The following is an 18,911-nucleotide window of genomic DNA, read 5'->3' on the forward strand; positions in this document are numbered from 1 at the left end:
TAGCCTATTGAGCCACGGCGCCGGCCCTCCCTGACACTCTCCTAAATAAACTTTTAACTGAAATATTGCAGTTTCACCCTTGAAGTCCTACCATACTTTTGGCCTTTTTTTTTTTTTTTTTTAAAGATTTATCCATTTACTTGAGAGGCAGAGTTACAGACAGATTTTCCATCCACTGATTCACTCCCTAAATGGCTGCAGCCGGGCCAATCCAGAGTCAGGAGCCTGGAGCTTCTTCTGGGTCTCCCACACCCCTGCAGAGGCCCAAAGACTTAGAACATCGTGTACTGCTTTCCCAGGTCACAGCAGAGAGCTGGATCGGAAATGGAATAGCTGGGATTTGAACCGGCGCCCATATGGGATGCCAGTACCACAGGTGGATGTCCAACCCATTACACCACAGTGCTGGCCCCTTACCACACTTTTCAAAATTTCCTCATTAATCTGGAAAAATCTAAGTCTTAAACCATAACCAAAAAAGGTGTCATCTACATACAGGCTTGTTTTCCTTCTTGCAGAAAAGTGGGGTGCGGCCAGTGCTGTGGTGCAGTGGGTTAACCCATGGCCTGCAGCAATGGTATTCCATATGGGATGGGAAAGCAGTGAAAGACAGACCAAGAAGTAGGGCCCCTGAACTCACGTGGGAAATATGGAAGAAGTTCCTGGCTCCTGGCTTCAGTTCAGCCCAGTCTGGCCATTGCAGCCATTTTGGGAGTCAACCACAGAATGGAAGATCTCTCTCTCTCGATCTCTCTCTCTCTCTCTCTCTCTTTCTCCCTCTCTCTAACTCTGCCTTTCAAATAACCAAATAAATCTTTAAAAAGAAAATAGGGGAGTTGGCATTGTGGCATAGTGAGTAAAGCTACTGCCTACAGTGCTGCCATACCATATAGGTGCCAGTTCGAGTCCCAACTGCTCCACTTCCAATCCAGCTCTCTGCTATGCCTGGGAAGCAGTGGAAGATGGTCCAAGTGCTTGGGCTCCTGCACCCGCATGGGAGACCTGGAAGAAGCTCCTGGCTTCTCATCAGCCCAGCTCTTGTCACTACAGCCAGTGAACCAGTGAACCAGCTGATGGAAGATCTCTTTCTCCATAAATCTGCCTCTCAAATAAATAAATAGTTCTTAAAAAAAAAAAAAAAAAAAAAAAAAGAAGGAGGAGGAGGAGGAGGAAAACAAAGAGCGCAGTAAGGAACTATAAGGAAGAGTTTTTAGAAACTGTGAAGTAGGGGTTGGCATTATACTGGGTTAAGCATCCACCTGTGAGGCTAGCATCCCCATATGGGCACGGGTTTGAATGCTGGCTGCTCCACTTCTGCTCCAGCTCCCTGCTAATGTACCCGAGAAAGCCGTTGAAGATGGCACAAGTCCTTGGGCCCCTGTCACCATGGTGGGAGACCAGGATGAAGCTTCTGGCTGCCAGCTTTAGCCTGGCCCACTCCTGGCTGTGTAGCCATCTGGGAAGTGAACCAGCAGACAGAAGTTTGCTCTCTCTTGCTCTCTAATTTTGCCTTTCAAATAAATAAATAAATAAAAATCTTTAAAAGAAACAATGAACTAGAGATTTGCTTGTCAAAAGTAAAAATTAGAGAATCTTTCAACTGAACAACTAGGAAGTATTTTTGGAATGTAGGTTAAGATTTCTTTAGTGCTTCTTCCTCTTTAACATTCTCCAACCGCAGACCTATCCTCCTGAGAACTTTAATTCAGGGCAAGCAAACCTCACCCTCTTGAGAAAGCTAATTCCAGGTCCTGAAACTTTCATCTGCCTGAACAGCCAGAGGACTCACAGGACCGTGTCAGGTATTAAAGGATCTCTATGGAGTGGAAAAATTCACCTTTCGCTTTACTATCCAGCACTGACTTTCGGTTCCCTGTAAGACTTTCCCATTCAGCTACCCTATTCATTCCTACACAGAGTACAGTCCTGCTTTCACACGGCACTGGTGCCACATCCCATCTGACAATGTCTTCCCATCTTCTCAATGCATCTGAGTTTTAGATATTCTTTTAGGTCTAGTAAAAATCCTATTAAGCCTTTCATGCTAATTCCAGTATACAGTGATTTCTCCCCCTCAAACTCCTTTTGCATGTATGCAAATTACATTATATAACCATAACTTTTTTAAAGAAGGCTAGTGCAATGTCTTTTCTCCCATAGCATTTCCTAAGTATACTTGAACAATTGTGCACAAGTGAGCTCTAATGAGAAATGTTCAGAAAATAACATTTACAATGTTGGTCACATTGAAGACTTTTTTTGAAAACACAAATCTATACCTCCTTCCATGTGTCTCCAAATATTTAAAGATATTTATCAGTTCTGTCTCCCTAACTTTCCCTTTCTCCAAGCTAAACATGTTTAGCCATTTCAATTGCTCCTCTGACAGCCTGGTATCTCGATTACTTCTGTAAAGGCACCATTTGTCTGCTGTGGTAACCACTGATAACAATGCTCCAGGCAGAGTCTCATGGTGGGATGGTTGGCTTAATTAATTTCCTGGATCTGACGCAAGGAAGGAAGCATGCTTTGCTATTCTCTATGGCACTCTTTGTTCAGGCTGAGTCCATTAAGGTCTTCTTGGTGACAGACTACACCAAGGCAGGTAATTACTCACCTTCTTTTTTGATAACCAAGTATTTCAAGTATATAACTTGATACTTATTCAACTGAATTATATTTTCCAGTCTTTGGCAGTAACTGTGAATCTAAATTCTGTGCCTCTACTATACTGAACTATCTACAAAAATAAGCCTACCTTCTGAAATGGTTTTAACCATGACGCTAGATGCTGACCAGACAAACAAGAATAGAATCCCACAACATGATGCTAGAGACTTCTCCAGGTTGACAAATGATTCCATTTAAGAGACATTTAGCCAATTGTAAAGTCATAACCTATATTTGTCATATGAGTATCACGACAATTCTCACTTATATATGGAAGCAAAGTTGAAGAAACAGAGAAGAGTCCAGCACTGTGGCACAGTTGATTAAGCCATGGTCTGCGGCACTAGCATCCCATATGGGCGATGGTTAAAGTCCGACTGCTCCACTTCAGCTCCCTGCTAATGCATTTGGGAAATCAGTGGAGGATGGCCCAAATCCTTGGGCCCCTGTACCCATGTGGCAGACACAGAAGTAGTTCCTGGATACTGGCTTTGGCCTGGCCCAGTCCAGGTCTTACAGCTATTTGGGGAGTGAACCAGCAGATGGAAGATCTCTGTCTCTCATGCTTTCTCTCCATATAACTCTGCTTTAAGATCAATAAATAAACATTTTTTTAAAAAAAGGAAGAAAAGAACAGTAGTTACCAGAGTCTAGGGAAGGCATGGGGGAGATAGAGTGGAGAGAGCAGGTAAAACACATTAAGGACAGAGATCCTACGTGGGGAGCATGCACCCAGTGACTCCCGTTGTTGATTTAACAATTGGCACTCTTATTTATGACGTCAGCAATCACCCGAGACTCTTGCTATGAGCTGTCCAGGCTATGGAAGCCCCTTGAGTTCACCGACTCTGAACTTGTTTAGTCAAGGCCGTATCACAGTGGAGGTTCCTTCCTCCCTTCAGAGAAAGGTGCCTCCCTCCTTTATGGCCTGTTCCTTCTGCTGGGGTCTTGTTCACCATGATCTTTCATTTAGATTTTTTTTTTTTTTTTTTTACAGGCAGAGTGGACAGTGAGAGAGAGAGACAGAGAGAAAGGTCTTCCTTTTCCGTTGGTTCACCCTCCAATGGCCGCCGCGGCCGGCGAGCTGCAGCCGGCGTACCGCACTGATCCGATGGCAGGAGCCAGGTACTTATCCTGGTCTCCCATGGGGTGCAGGGCCCAAGTACTTTGGCCATCCTCCACTGCACTCCCTGGCCACAGCAGACAGCTGGCCTGGAAGGGGGGCAACCGGGACGGAATCCGGCGCCCGTAGATTGTTTTTTGCCACCATGTCATGGCTTTCCATGCCTGTGATACTCTCATGGACCTTTTAGCCAGATCCGAATGTCCCAAGTGTTGATTCCGAGGCAGGAGTGTTGCCATTCTATGAGTCTGCTGTGTGTCCTGTTTCCCCTGCAGGATCATTCTCTCCCTTTTAATTCTATCCTTCATTATTTGCTTACACTGGTCTTATTTGTGAAATCTCATCGACACTTACCCTATCTTTTTGATCGGTTGTGTATTTATACTTATCACTTTACCAAGTGCGCTGGCATTGGTACCTGCCTCCTTGGTAAGATTGAGTTGAAATCCCCTGGCACATTTCTAGTTCCACCATTGGAGGTAAGTCCGAGTGAGCATGTGCCGACCTATATAACTCCTCCCTCTCTTATTCCCACTCCTATGTTTAACAGAGATCACTTTTCTGTTAATTTTAAATGCCTAAGAATGATTGTGCATTGATTACAGAGTTCAACCAGTGGTCTTATGTAGAACAGAGCAACAACAACAACAACAACAAAAATACTAAAAGGAATAAAATAGTAAGTTGTTCCTTAACAGTCTAGACAAGGGCTGATCATGTCATTGTCTCTCATAGTGTCCATTTCACTTCAATTGGTATCATTTTAGATGCTTGTTTAGTTGCCATCGATCAGGGAGAACATATGATATTTGTCCCTTTTGGACTGGCTTATTTCACTCAGCATGATGTTTTCCAGCCTCCTCCATTTTGTTGTAAATGCCCGGATTTCACTGTTTTTTACTGCTGTATAGTGTTCCATAGAGTACATATCCCATAGTTTCTTTATCCAGTCATCCACTGATGGACATTTAGGATGATTCCATGTCTTAGCTATTGTTAATTGAGCTGCAACAAATATTGAGGTGCAAATGGCTCTTTTTTTCTCCCCTTTAATTCCATTTGGGTAAATTCCAGGGTTAATGGGTCCAGGGGTACAGGAGAAATAACTTCTAATGTTCTATGGCACAGGGATAACTAGGGTTGATAACAATTAACTGGTATTTTAAAATACCAGCGTTGTGACACAGGGGATAAGCTGCTGCCTGCAGCACCAGCATCACATATGAGTGCTGGTTCAAGTCCCAACTGCTGCTCCACTTTCAATACAGCCCCCTGCTAGTGGCCAGGGAAAGCAGTGGATGATGTTGGCCCAAGTCCTTTGGCTTCCTCACCCACATGGGAGACCAGAGAAAGCTCTTGGCTCCTGGCCTTCAGTCTGGCCCAACCATGGCCATTGCAGCCATTTAGGGAGTGAACCCACAGATAGAAGATCTCTGTCTCTACCTCTCTCTCTGCCTTTCAAATAAATAAAAAAAAATTTTTTTAAATAGCTAACAGAAATAGCTAACCCAACAAAAAGAAAAATTTTATGTCTAAGGTGAAATATATGCCAACTAACCTGATCTGATCATTACATTGTATAAATGAATGGAAATGTCACTGTATCCCATAAATATGTACAATTACTATGTATCAAATAAAAATATATGCATTTTTTAAGAGTTATTTACTTATTTGAGTTACACAGATAGAGAAGGAGAGGCAGAGAGAGAGGTCTCCCATCTTCTGGTTCATTCCCCAGTTGGCCGCAACGTGTGGAGCTACACCAATCCGTAGACAGGAGCCAGGAGCTTCTTCCTGGTCTCCCACATGGTGCAAGGGCCCAAAGACTTGTGCCATCTTCTAATGCTTTCCCAGGCCAGAGCAGAGAGGTGGATCGGAAGTGGAGCAGCCAGGACTTGAACTGGCACCCATATGGGATGCCAACACTGCAGGCAGCAGTTTTACCCACTATGCCACAGTGCCAGCCCAAAAAATGTGTATTTTAAAACATTCTTTCCAAAAGTATGGCTAGGGGCTGGTGCTGTGGCATAATTAGCAGCTAAAGCCACTTTGGGCACCAGCTCCAGCCCCAGCTGCTATACTTCAGACCCAGCTCCCTGCTAATGTGTCCTGTAAAGCAGCAAGCAGCAGAAGATGGCCCAAGTGCTTGGGCCCCTACACTCACATGGAAGACTGAGAAAAAGTTCCTGGCTTCTTGCTTTAGATTGACCTAGCCTGGCTGTGCAGCCATTTGGGAGTAAACAAGCAAATGGAAGATGGATTGATTCATTCTCTCTCTCTCTTTTATTCTCTGTAAACTCTGCCTTTCAAATAAATAAATAAATCTTAAAAAAAAAAAAAGTATGGCTAATGTTTAAATGCCCTACTTACATCAGATATATAGTCTGTACCATTTCTCTAATTTGCTGTCTGGCAAACTTTCTGGGAAGGACATTCAGTAAATATTTTTGTCTTTTCAGGTTATATGGTCTCAGGGGCAGCCACTCAACTAAGCCATTGTAGTACAAAGGCATTCATAGACAATATGGAAACGAACAAGTATGGCCATGTCCCAAAAATAGTTTACTTACAGAACAGGAGGATGGCAAACCCACACAAATCTACCAGAAAGAGAGACCAAAGATAAGTTGGAACAATCTGTTTATAACAGACCCACCATTTTAAGTAATTAAAATCTCCTTACCAAATAGCCTGTCCCAGAATTTCACAGTTTATTACCAGTTTATAGTATCCAGATCTAGGCTTTTGTTAAAGATTTTTTATTTATTTATTTATTTATTTGTTTATTTGAAAGGCAGAATTACAGAGAGGCAGAGGCAGAGAGAGAGAGAGGTCTCCCATCTGTTGGTTCACTCCTCAGATGGCTGCAATGGCCGGAGCAGCGCCAATCTGAAGCCAGGAGCCAAGAGCTTCTTCTGGGTCTCCTCACACGGATGTAGGGGCCCAAGGACCTGGGCCATCTTCCATGGCTTTCCCAGGCCATAGCAGGGAGCTGGATTGGAAGTGGAGCAGTTGGGACTCGAACCGGCACACATATGGGATGCCAGCACTGCAAGCAGCGACTTTACCCACTACGCCACAGCACCAGCCCCCAGATCTATGCTTTTATTCTTCTCATCTTTTTGAAAGGTAGAATAACATTTGCCTAGCCTCAGTTTCCTTACACTCCACTGTCCTCCAGGATTTTTTTCAGAATAGTAACTAGCTCTATCATTTTATCTGCTGGAACTATTCTTCTGATATGAAAACAGAGATAGATAGAACCTAAAGATTTGAACTATCCTCTCTCTTATCAATCATTGGTCTAATTCTCTAATATTTCTCTTTTTTTCTGTTGGAAAATTTTTCTTCCTAGAAAAGGCAGAAGCACAACAAGCTAAGCAGCCTGCTCTTCTATCACCTGCTAGCATTACGGTATTTTCTCTGAGCACTGTTCTTCTTGCCCCAACAGAGAAACAAATGATCCCTTAGCTGCCGTTTCTCAGAACACTCAGTTCACGTTCCATTTTCGTCTACTACTGTTTACTTCTCATATTCATACTTGGTTATATACTGACTGATTCTACTCATTTTCACGCTGTGAGTTAATTTTTCTTTTTAAACCTCCACAAAAATCCTGTCAACTTCTTCCTTTCACTCACCGGAATTATTTGCAATAAGATCAGAATTTCAGGGCTGGCATGGTGACACAGTGAGTTAAGCTGCTGCTTAGGACACTCACATTAAACATCAGTTCAAGTCCCTGCTCCTCCCCTCCATCTTTTTTTTTTTTTTTTTGAAGATTTATTCATTTATTCGAAAGTCAGTTACACAGAGAGGAGGGGCAGAGAGAGAGAGGTCTTCTATCCGCTAGTTCATTCCCCAGTTGGGGGCAATGGCTAAAGCTGAGCCGAACTGAAGCCAGGATCTAGGAGCTTCTTCTGGGTCTTCCCACACGGGTAGGGCCCCAAGGACCTGGGCCATCTTCCACGGCTTTCCCAGGCCATAGCAGAGAGCTGGATCGGAAGTGGAGCAGCCAGGTCTCAAACCTGTGCCCATATGGGATGCCGGCACAGCAGGTGGTGGCTTTACCTGCTATGCCACAGCACCAGCCCTCCTCCACTTTCAATCCAGCTTCCTACTAACGTGCCTGGGAAGGCAGCAGATGATGGTCCACATACTTGAGTTACTACCACCCAAGTGGGAGACCTGGATGGAATCCAGGCTCCTAGCTTTCGCCTGGCCCATCCTTGACTGTTGTTGGCGTTTGGGCAGTAAACCAGTGAACAGATCTCTCTCAGGGCCAGCATTGTGGTGTAAGCAGGTGAAGTCACTGCTTGTGACGCCAGCATCCCAATATGGGCACAGGTTCCTGTCCCAGCTGCTCCACTTCCAATCCAGCTCTCTGTTAATGGTCTGAGAAAAGCAGCAAAAGATGGCCCAAGTGCTCCAGGGCTCTGCCACCTACGTGGGAGACCCAAATGAAGATCCTGGCTTCATCTGGCCCAGCGCTATCCACTGCAGCCATTTGAGGAGTGAACCAGCAGATGAAAGATAGATACATAGACAGACAGACAAACAAATAGATACCTCTGTGTAACTCTGACTCTAAAAAATAAATAAACCTTAGGGGCCGGCATTATGGCATAGGAGGTAAAACTACTGCCTGCGGTGCCAGCATCCCATATGGGTGCCAGTTCATGTCCCAGCTGCTCCACTTCTGACCCAGCTCTCTAAGATGGCCAAGGAAAGCAGAAGATGGCCCAGGTCCTTGGGTCCCTGCACCCACATGGGAGACCTGGAAGAGGCTCCTGGCTCCTGGCTTCAGATTGGCTCAGCTCTGGCTACTGAGGCCATTTGGGGAGTGAAGCAGATGGAAGATTGATATCTCTCTCTGTCTCTCCTTCTCTCTCTGTGTAACTCTGACTTTCAAATAAATAAATAAATATTTTAATTTAAAAAAAAAAAAAAAGAGTCCCAGACTGTGAAACATAAAATGAGCCTGGGCATCTGGCTTCAATCACTATTATACATTGTTTTTGTCATAATCCCCAAGCAACTGTTGTCAGTCAGGGATCCCACCCTAAATTTGCTGTATATTCAGCACAATGTATATTAAATGCAAAATAAAACAAAACTTAAGATAAATAGAACACATATTTTGTTTCTTGGGAGCCAAAATCAAAGCAAACTAACAATACAAATTTATCAATAATCAGCAGCATAGATAGATAAGATAGATACCTCACCACAGGCCCCAGGACTTCCTTGGGTTTCTACTGTATATACCTATACACATGGAATTTCTTTAGGAAACAATGACAAGTCATCTGGTAAAGTTTTTGAAAGTTTTTTTAAGTTACATATTAAATTCCAAAAGGTTTAGCAGGATACTTCCAAACCTATTAGGTACTGGATCACAAGGAGGGAAAGCAAGGAATCAGAAAATAATCAAATTTTGGGGCCGGCGCCATGGCACAGGATGTTAATCCTCCACCTGAGGCTCCGGCATCCCATATGGGCACCAGTTCGAGTCCCAGCTGCCTCTCTTCCCATCCAGCTCTCTGTTATGGCCTGGAAAAGCAGAAGAAGATAGCCCAAGTGCTTGGGCCCCTGCATCTGCAAGGGAGACCAGGAAGAAGCTCCTGGCTCCCGGCACAGCTCTAGCCATTGCAGTCATCTGGCGAGTGAACCAACGGAAGGAAAACTTTTCTGTCTCTCCCTCTTACTATCTGTAACTCTATCTCTCAAATAAATAAATAAAATCTTTTTTTTTTATATATGTTTTTAAATTTTTTTTATTTATTTTTTTTTTTTGACAGGCAGAGTGGACAGTGAGAGAGAGAGACAGAGAGAAAGGTCTTCCTTTGCCGTTGGTTCACCCTCCAATGGCCGCCGCGGCCGGCGCGCTGCGGCCGGCGCACCGCGCTGATCCCATGGCAGGAGCCAGGAGCCAGGTGCTTTTCCTGGTCTCCCATGGGGTGCAGGGCCCAAGCACCTGGGCCTTCCTCCACTGCACTCCCTGGCCACAGCAGAGGGCTGGCCTGGAAGAGGGGCAACCGGGACAGAATCCGGCGCCCCGACCAGGACTAGAACCCGGTGTGCCGGCGCCGCTAGGCGGAGGATTAGCCTATTGAGCCGCAGCGCCGGCCCAATAAATAAAATCTTTAAAAAAAAAAAAAAAAAAAAAGGAATTTCAAGCTGGGCCAGTATTGTGGCACAGCAGGTTAAGGCCCTGGCCTGCAGCACTGGCATCCTATATGGACACTGGTTCAAGTCCCAGTTGCTCCTCTTCTGATCCATCTCCTTACTAATAAGCCTGGGAAAAGCAGCAGAAGATGGCCCAAGTGCTTGGGCTCTTGCACCCATGTGGGAGACCCTGAGGAAGCTCTTGGCTCCTGGCTACAGCCTGGCCCAGCCCCAGTTGTTGTTGTCATTTGGGGAGTGAACCAGTGGATGGAAAACTTCTTTCCCTCTGTCTCCACCTCTCTCTGTAACTCTGCCTTCCAAATAAATAAAAATCTTTAAAAAAAAAAAAAAAAAAAGGCCGGTGCCGCGGCTCACTTGGCTAATCCTCCGCCTGCGGCACCGGCACCCCAGGTTCTAGTCCTTGTCGGGGCGCCGGATTCTGTCCCGGTTGCTCCTCTTCCAGTCCAGCTCTCTGTTGTGGCCCGGGAAGGCAGTGGAGGATGGCCCAAGTGCTTGGGCCCTGCACCCACATGGGAGACCAGGAAGAAGCACCTGGCTCCTGGCTTCAGATCGGCCCAGCGCGCCGGCCGTAGCAGCCACTTGGGGGGTGAACCAATGGAAGGAAGACCTTTCTCTCGTTCTCTCTCTAACTCTGCCTGTCCAAAAAAAAAAAAAATTTAAGTAAACAGTACATTTATGGATGCGAACTACAGAAGGCTTAACTATGTATACTACAGACTATTTAATTTATCCTCACTACTAGAGGAAAGTAAACTTGTATATTTCCAGAAAATTGTACATTTCAACAGAAAAACCTTAAATCACTTAATTGGCTTTGTAATTCCTTCAGAAAAATCACCTTGGCCAGCGCCATGGCTCACTTGGCTAATCCTCCGACTGCGGCGCTGGCACCCCGGGTTCTAGTCCTGGTTGCTCCTCTTCCAGCCCAGCTCTCTGCTGTGGCCCAGAAGGGCAGTCGAGGATGGCCCAAGTGCTTGGGTCCCTGTACCCACATGGGAGACTGGAGGAAGCACCTGGCTCCTGGCTTTGGATCGGTACAGCGCCGGCCATGGCGACCATTAGGGGAGTGAACCAACGGAAGGAAGACCTTTCTCTCTCTGTCTCTCTCTCACTGTCTATAACTGTCTCTCTCTCTCACTGTCTAACTCTACCTGTCAAAAAAAAAATCACCTTAATTATATTTAGTATGAACTAATTATCAAAAACTTATGGAATTCACAAGCTCAAATTGCAAAAGAAATCTATAAATCTATTAACTAAGAATAACTAACCATGCAGGGGACACAGCCACTGGTGGTGACCATTCTCCAGCTCATAAAACAAATTCATTAGATGAGATAGGTGGAGACTTCCAGATCCAGGACAGGCAGGGCCTGTGCTACACCCCTATTAGCAGGAAGCAGCTATAGAAGATATGACGATTCTACACCCTTCAACATCCCTTAATATTAATGTCTGGGCCGGCGCCGCGGCTCAATAGGCTAATCCTCCGCCTTGCGGCGCCGGCACACCGGGTTCTAGTCCCGGTTGGGGCGCCGGATTCTGTCCCGGTTGCCCCTCTTCCAGGCCAGCTCTCTGCTATGGCCTGGGAGTGCAGTGGAGGATGGCCCACGTACTTGGGCCCTGCACCCCATGGGAGACCAGGAGAAGTACCTGGCTCCTGCCATTGGATCAGTGCGGTGCGCCAGCCGCAGAGCTCCAGCCGTGGCAGCCATTGGAGGGTGAACCAACGGCAAAAAGGAAGACCTTTCTCTCTGTCTCTCTCTCTCACTATCCACTCTGCCTGTCAAAAAATAAAAAATAAAAAGATTAATGTCTGGAGTCTCTGAGGGGAATGAGGCAGGCAGACAGGATAAAATTGATTAGATTTATAACCTGGGGACCACGCCCTTCACCACAACTCCTGTGTGATCTCATGCCCTTACTTGACTCTACCTGTATGCCCACCTGCTAATCAGACTATGTAACCACTCGCACTTTGGGTGTAAATAAAAGGCCTGGAACATAGTGGGTCTCCGTGGCCTTCGGGCCACCCACTCTCTGCTTTCTTGCCTGCAGGCTTGCTCCACATGGCTCCTGGCCTGCTCTCTACCTGGTATGGACTCAACTTACCTTCTGGACTTCTTTCTCCCCTAATTAAAGCCCTCACTTTCCTGCACATTTCTCTCACTAAATAAAAAGCTTTAAAACTTAAAGAAATAAAAAATAATAATAAATAAATGCATTGAATAAGAAAGTCTGCCTAGCCGGCGCCACGGCTCACTAGGCTAATCCTCCGCCTAGCGGCGCCGGCACACCGGGTTCTAGTCCCGGTTGGGGCGCCGGATTCTGTCCCGGCTGCCCCTCTTCCAGGCCAGCTCTCTGCTGTGGCCCGGGAGTGCGGTGGAGGATGGCCCAGGTGCTTGGGCCCTGCACCCCATGGGAGACCAGGAAAAGCACCTGGCTCCTGGCTCCTGCCATCGGATCAGCGCGGTGCGCCGGCCGCAGCGCGCTGGCCACAGCGGCCATTGGAGGGTGAACCAACGGCAAAGGAAGACCTTTCTCTCTGTCTCTCTCTCTCTCACTGTCCACTCTGCCAGTAAAAAAAAAAAAAAAAAAAAAAAAAAGAAAGTCTGCCTAACATGAAAAAATCACCACACATCACTGATAATCCCTAAGTGGATAACTACAAGAAAGCAACATTCAGGGCTGCTGCTGTGGCACAGCAGGTTAAAGTCCTGGCCTGAAGCGCCAGCATCCCATATGGGCGCCAGTTCTAGTCCCGGCTGCTCCTCTTCCAATCCTGCTCTCTGCTATGGCCTGGGAAAGTAGAAGATGGCCCAAGACCTTGGGCCCTTGAACCCGCATAGGAGACCTGGAAGAAGCTCCTGGCTCCTGGCTTCAGATGGGCACAGCTCTGGCCATTGCAGCCAGTTGAGGAGAGAACCATTGGATGAAAGACCCCTCTCTCTCTCTCTGTCTCTACCTCTCTCTTTAACTCCATCTTTCAAATAAATAAAATAAATCTTAAAAAAAAAAAAAAACTATCTAGTTCATAGTTAGCACTCAAATATTGTTATATATGTTCCTTCTTTTAAGTATTTAAACATGGACTTTATTTTTTATTTAAAAATTTATTTATTTATTTATTTGAAATTCAGAATTATAAAGAGAGAGGGAGGGAGGGAGGGAGGGGTCTTCCATCCGCTGGTTCACTCCCCAGTTGGCCACAATGGCCAGAGCTGTGCCGATCTGAAGCCAGGAGCCAGGAGCTTCTTCTGGGTCTCCCACATAGGTGCAGGGGCCCAAGGACCTGGGCCATCTTCTACTGCTTTCCCAGACCGTAGTACAGAGCCGAATTAGAAATGGAGCAGCCAGGACTTGAACCGGCGCCCATATGAGATGCTAGCACTGCAGGTGGCAGCTTTACCTGCTATGCCACAGCGCAGGCCCGTAAACATGGGATTTTAAAAAAAAGAACTCATGGGTGCCAACATTGTATTATATCAAGATAAGCTATCGCCTGAACATCAGCACCCCATATGGGAGCTAGCTTGTGTCCTGGTTGCTCCACTTCTGATCCACATCCCAGCTAATAGCCTGGGGAAAGCAGTGGAAGATGGCCCAAGTATTTGGGCCCCTATTACCTACATGGGAGACATGGATGAAACTCCTTGGTTCCTGGCTTCAGCACTGGCCTTTGTGACCATCTGGGGAGTGAATCAGCAGATGGAAGATCTCTGTCTCTCTCTACATATAACCCTTTCAAATAAATAAACAAATCTTAAAAAAAAAAATACGCACAAGTGGTATGTAAGAGACAAACACAGATACCCTGTAAACATATCCTCACCATTTCATACATCTTTATTCAACTTTCTATTTATTGAGCCTACTAGTTAGTAAGTTAAATTATCCTTAATGGGAAAAGAACTTAGTTTTCAAGTTCAAGAAGTTTTGCTGGGGCCGGAGTTGTGGCATAGTGGGTAAAGCTGCCACCTGTGGCTCTGGCATCCCATATGGGTACTGGTTTGAGTCCCTTCTGCTCCATTTCTGACCCAGCTCCCTGCTAATGTGCCTGCGAAAGCAAGGGAGGGTTACCCAAGTGCTTGGGCCCCTGCACCCACGTGAGAGACCAGAGTGAAGCTCCTGGCTCCTAGCTTTGTTCTGGCTTAGCCCTGGCCATGGTGGCCATCTAGGGAGTGACCCAACAAATGGAAGATATTTCTCTGTGTGTGTATGTCTTTCCCTTTCTCTCTGTAACTCTGCCTTCCAAATAAATCTTTTTTAAAAAAGTTTTTGCTAAGCTGTCCCCATTATTCTCTTTGATAACATAATTGGAACAAAGTAATTCATGAGGTCATTTATCAGAGCTTAATCCATTCAAATTAGGTAAGTTCTAAATTCTTTCAAAAGTTGGGGGAAAAAAATCACCCATTTTAAGTTTAAACAGAAGTTCTCTCTAAACACTATTACTGCTTCACTGGTCAAAGGCCCTTCCCTGTCAACAGAACTCTCTGCCCATTCTAAGGACACACCCATCAGGAGAATATCATCTCAAGTCCTGCCAGCCAATAGCTGAGCTGCAATTAAAATGTTTGGGCAATGATATGCACAAAGTCCTAGGCACCAATGGAAAAGTCTTGGGAAGACTCTATCTAATGTCTTACTCATTCTGCATCAGAAGAAAAAAAAAACACAGTGAGTCACTTGGATACAAAACCCCTAGTCATTTTTTAGTCAGAGACCTAAAGTCACTACCCACTTTAAATAATCAGAACTGCTCAATGAAATCACTGAAGGCTGCTGCTGCCCATATATAAGGAAAAACAGGGAGAATTCCAAAATCAGCAACAAACCACACATCACCACATCCCAACAAAAATAGGATTTTTCCCTAACCTGCAGAAAATTCTACCACGAAACAACTGAGTTTAAAGGCCACCTCAACTTCCTGCTAGAATACTGAAGCTCAACAAGTTGCCAATAAAATAAAACTGAACATACCCCCCACGAACGGGGGGTGGCGGGGTAGATGCTGTCCCGTACTCCTTCCCCCCAACACAACAAGCAGGCAGGCCCCCGGTTCCTGCGGAGCGACCCCCTGCGGCACTCACCTGCAGCTTGTCCAGTCTTCGCCAGGAGGGACCCCAGCTCCAGGATGCTCTGCTCTTTGACCTGCACTGCCTCCTCATCATTTTCCTGAATGTCACGCTTTACTGGGAGAGGAAAACGAAAACACGCTGAGACTTCCGACTGAAAGGTAACTGGAGGAGATGTCAGCCTCACCAGACCCCTTACCAACTCAAACACATTCGCCAAAAGACAAATTCGAGAACTGAGGGGGGAAAATTCTTTAAACAAAAAGCAAGATGATCACACGTATGTAGGACACGCCCCAGGAAAATCACAAAACATATACTCTGTGAGTGTGGCTTTTCATTCTAGCCAGAACACTTCCCTTACCCACACATGCTGAGACGTCTGCTGTGATCACTTGGTTGAAACAAAATTAAAACAAGTGTTTCATACTTTCGCTAAGCCCCATGTAGTCACTATGTTATGTGAAGACATTAAACATATCTGTCCATTTATCTGCTACAAACTAAAATCAAATGTCCAAGTTACTGATGACTATAAAGACAGGAACCTTTCCGTAACTTCACGTCTGTGGAAAGCTTCAGCTGAGGAGTGAGTAGGGACAAACAATTCTACGAAGCCACTCAGGAAAAACTAGCCCATCAAAAGCACCAGTGTGACCCTGCAGTTACACTTAGGAGAGACTGCTGCCGAATAGTGGACCAGGTCCTGTTAAAATAACTTGGTGCCATCTGTCCCACTTCCAACTGTTAATAATTATCCTAAAACTCAAACAGCCAACAACCTCTTCAAGTTGGTGAGGATAATTTGAGAGATCATCACCAGTCAGTACTTCTCTAGCAAGGCATCATGACTTGACAAAAACCAAGATTTGGATACTCCATGATGGAGTCGGGAAAAAGTAAGGATGTCAGCCACCATGACTCAAGCTCTCTCTAACAGGAAGCTTTCAGGACGCTCCCCTCTAGTGGAGCGGTAAAGCAAGAAACACTCATCATCACGTTTACCACAATTTCTACTTTATCAAAGAAAAAATATTGGGCACTAGGCACAGAAAAAAAACGTAAAATCCATGCTTCCACAGTAGTGTGTACACACTGGATAAAAACACTTATTTAACAGAGACTGCCATGACTGGTTCTGTAGCTGGGACTGACTTAAAAACTTCAAAACCAAACACCCTTCCCCCCAATCATTCAGAGATGCATCTTGATTTCCCACCTTCCCCAGGACACCCCCCACCCCACCCCAGGACAAAGACATCAAGATCTTGCAAGGCTACAGTAACAACACACAGAATAAGTCAAAATAAACGCCAGCATCCTGGAAGTCCCCCACGCACGTGCACTCTTACTACTTGTTGATCCGACCCGCATCTTCTCAAGCCTCATTACTACACGCGCAGTGAAGAGTCAGCCCATGCCCTAACCGAACCCAAAGGCCTTCTGTGTCCTGATGCACCTATTTCGGCAGGACGCAACTGGCCGGCTCTCCTGCTGTGAGCAGGTGCAACAGTCACACTACAGAGTTAAGAAAACGTTCTTTAATTTTCTGGGGCACTGTGCAGCCGGCGGGTTCCGGAGTTCCCTGAACTCCGCGGCGGACAGCGATTTCCCTGAACTTGACTTCTAGCCTCCAAGAGGGAGCCGGGGACGTGCAGTCAGCTCCTCCAGCCGCGCGGTCCTACCCGCACCCCTCGCTCGGACACGCTACACGGGGCAGGGGGACGTCAGGCCAGCCCGAGGCGCGTGTCTCCCACACTCAGGAAGCGGCCCTCTCATAGTGGAGCCTTCTTGCCCGGGCCGGGGAGTAGCAGCAGCTCCCACTCGCAACGTCCCGCGGAAGCAAACTCCGAGAGAGGAGCAGCGAGCGATCGCGCTCCCACCCCCGAGCAGGCTGCGCCGATAACAACGGCGGGAAATGCCTGTCCCGAGCGGGCAGTGCCAAGGCCTCTCAACTCTCAAACCAGTCCCGAACAAGCCCGCCGGCCGGCCCCGCTGCTAGTCCCGGGCCAGCTCGCGCGGGCCGGAGCAAGGACCAGGCTGAGCAGAGATGGGGGCCCCCGGCCCACTCTCCCACCCCATGCCCAGCCCGCGGTGAGTCAGCAGCCGGCGAGTTGACTCCCCACCCCAGTGGCCCCCGGGGGGCTCCGGGGAGCTCCGAGCGGCCTGTGCCCCCGGCCCGGCCCCCTTACACACACAGTGAGTCAGCAGCACCGGAGCCGGCTAGTCCGGCCCCTCTCTGCTGCCGCCGACCCGCACAGGCGGCGCTGGGCCAGCGGGACCCGGGAGGCGGCGCGGCGACCTTTACCGATGGAGTGGAGGATGTCGATGGAGGCCTCCCGGTCGGTGCTGAGTAGAGACTGGGCTCTCTGGAACTCCACCACCGCCGCCGCCGCCATCTTACCGCTCTCACACCGTCCCCGGCCGCGGCCGCTGACGCCGGAAACACACGCCCGGAAGGCCCGCCCTCGCACCACTCCCCCTCGGTGGCCCAGAGTAGCCCGGGAGTTGTAGTCTCTCCGCCGGGCGGCGTGGGGCGAGGGGGAGAGCCGGGGCGCCTCGCGGGTGGGCTGCCAGCTCCTGGCACCGCCTAGCGGCCGGCCCTTGAAGGAAAGAGGGGGTGCCCAAGGCTCGTCCCCACCCGCCCCAAAAGAGGCCTCTAACTGCCCCCTGACTTGGGGAGAGTTTCTGGGCACCTGGTTAAGTGTTCCCGGAAAGCTGTTGGGGTTCTTTGTAGCTTCTACGTTTCGCCATTCATTCCGGGCAAGAACCGATCTTATAAAGTGCTCGTTCTGTGGCCGACGAAGAACAGCATTCAGATGCGTCCAAGCGTCCAGCAAGTGCTGCTGCGACACACACACACACACACACACACACACCCCTTCCAGGCTCGGCTTCTAGCTCACCGTCTTTCAATCTTGTTATGAAATGACTACCTTTGCTCTGTTCACTTAAGAAATACCTCTTGGGAGTCACGCAGAAGTCTCACCGCTGCTCAAAAAAAAAAAAGAAAGAAAGAAATTATTTATTTTCTTTCCATGATTGCTGGGCAATCCTTCCTTCAACTAAAATCGCAGATACCTGTGAGGATACAAGTGGAAGGAAAAAGGACATTCTGTGAGGGTTTTGTTAAACTCGAAAGAGATGCTGGAACTGTACACAGGCAGCTATAACACAAGAGGACCTTCCGCTGGGTGATGACAATCCAGAAATGGAACGTGGTGGCCCCCAAAAGGACATCTAAAGAGAGCCGACATTGCACCCCCTCTGTGACTGGGCAACAGGAGCCCAACTAGCTGAGCCATCCACTGCTGCCTCCCAAGGTGCCCTCAGCGGGAAGCTGGGATGGGAAGCAGAGCCGGGACTCAGACACAGGGACCCTGATATGGGATGTGAGTGACCCAAATGGCATTTGAACCACCAGGCCAAACACCTGACCATTTATACCTTTTCCTTAGTCTTTTGACTTATATAATCAAGTAGAACACGCAATGAAAGGATAATAACAGGTTCAGAGGTCATACATTTCCTCTCAAATTCCAAGCCAGCTACTGAGTAGCTGGTAACTTTAACATATTTCTTAATTTCTCTGATTTTTTATTTTTTTAATCCATAAAACAGAGCTAATAAAACCTAGCTCAGAGGGGCCAGTGTTGTGGCACAGCAGGTTAAAGCCCCAGCCTGCAGCAGCGGCATCCTATATGGGCATAAGTTCAAGTCTCAGCTGCTCCACTTCCTATCCAGCTCCCTGCTAATGCATCTGGGAAAGCAGCAGAAGATGGCCCAAGTCCTTGGGCCCCTGTACCCTCGTGGGAGACCCAGAAGAAGCTCCTGGCTCCTGGCTG

General features: G+C 47.3%; 1 protein-coding gene across 1 annotated transcript in view; it reads right to left on the bottom strand.

Moving 5' to 3' along the window:
- The window catches only part of PSMD11 (proteasome 26S subunit, non-ATPase 11), a 45,233-nt gene extending 27,690 nt beyond the window's left edge, over positions 1-17,543 (bottom strand). The window contains exons 1-2 of the mRNA XM_008271067.4: positions 17,375-17,543; positions 15,082-15,183 (exon numbers count right to left, since the gene is read on the bottom strand). Of these exons, the coding sequence (XP_008269289.1) occupies positions 15,082-15,183; positions 17,375-17,465 (193 nt within the window). The 5' untranslated portion in view covers positions 17,466-17,543. The remainder of the gene's footprint in view (positions 1-15,081; positions 15,184-17,374) is intronic.
- Positions 17,544-18,911: the final 1,368 nt, after the last annotated feature.

This window comes from Oryctolagus cuniculus, chromosome 17 (assembly GCF_964237555.1).
Source record: "Oryctolagus cuniculus chromosome 17, mOryCun1.1, whole genome shotgun sequence".
Classification (NCBI taxonomy): domain Eukaryota; kingdom Metazoa; phylum Chordata; class Mammalia; order Lagomorpha; family Leporidae; genus Oryctolagus; species Oryctolagus cuniculus.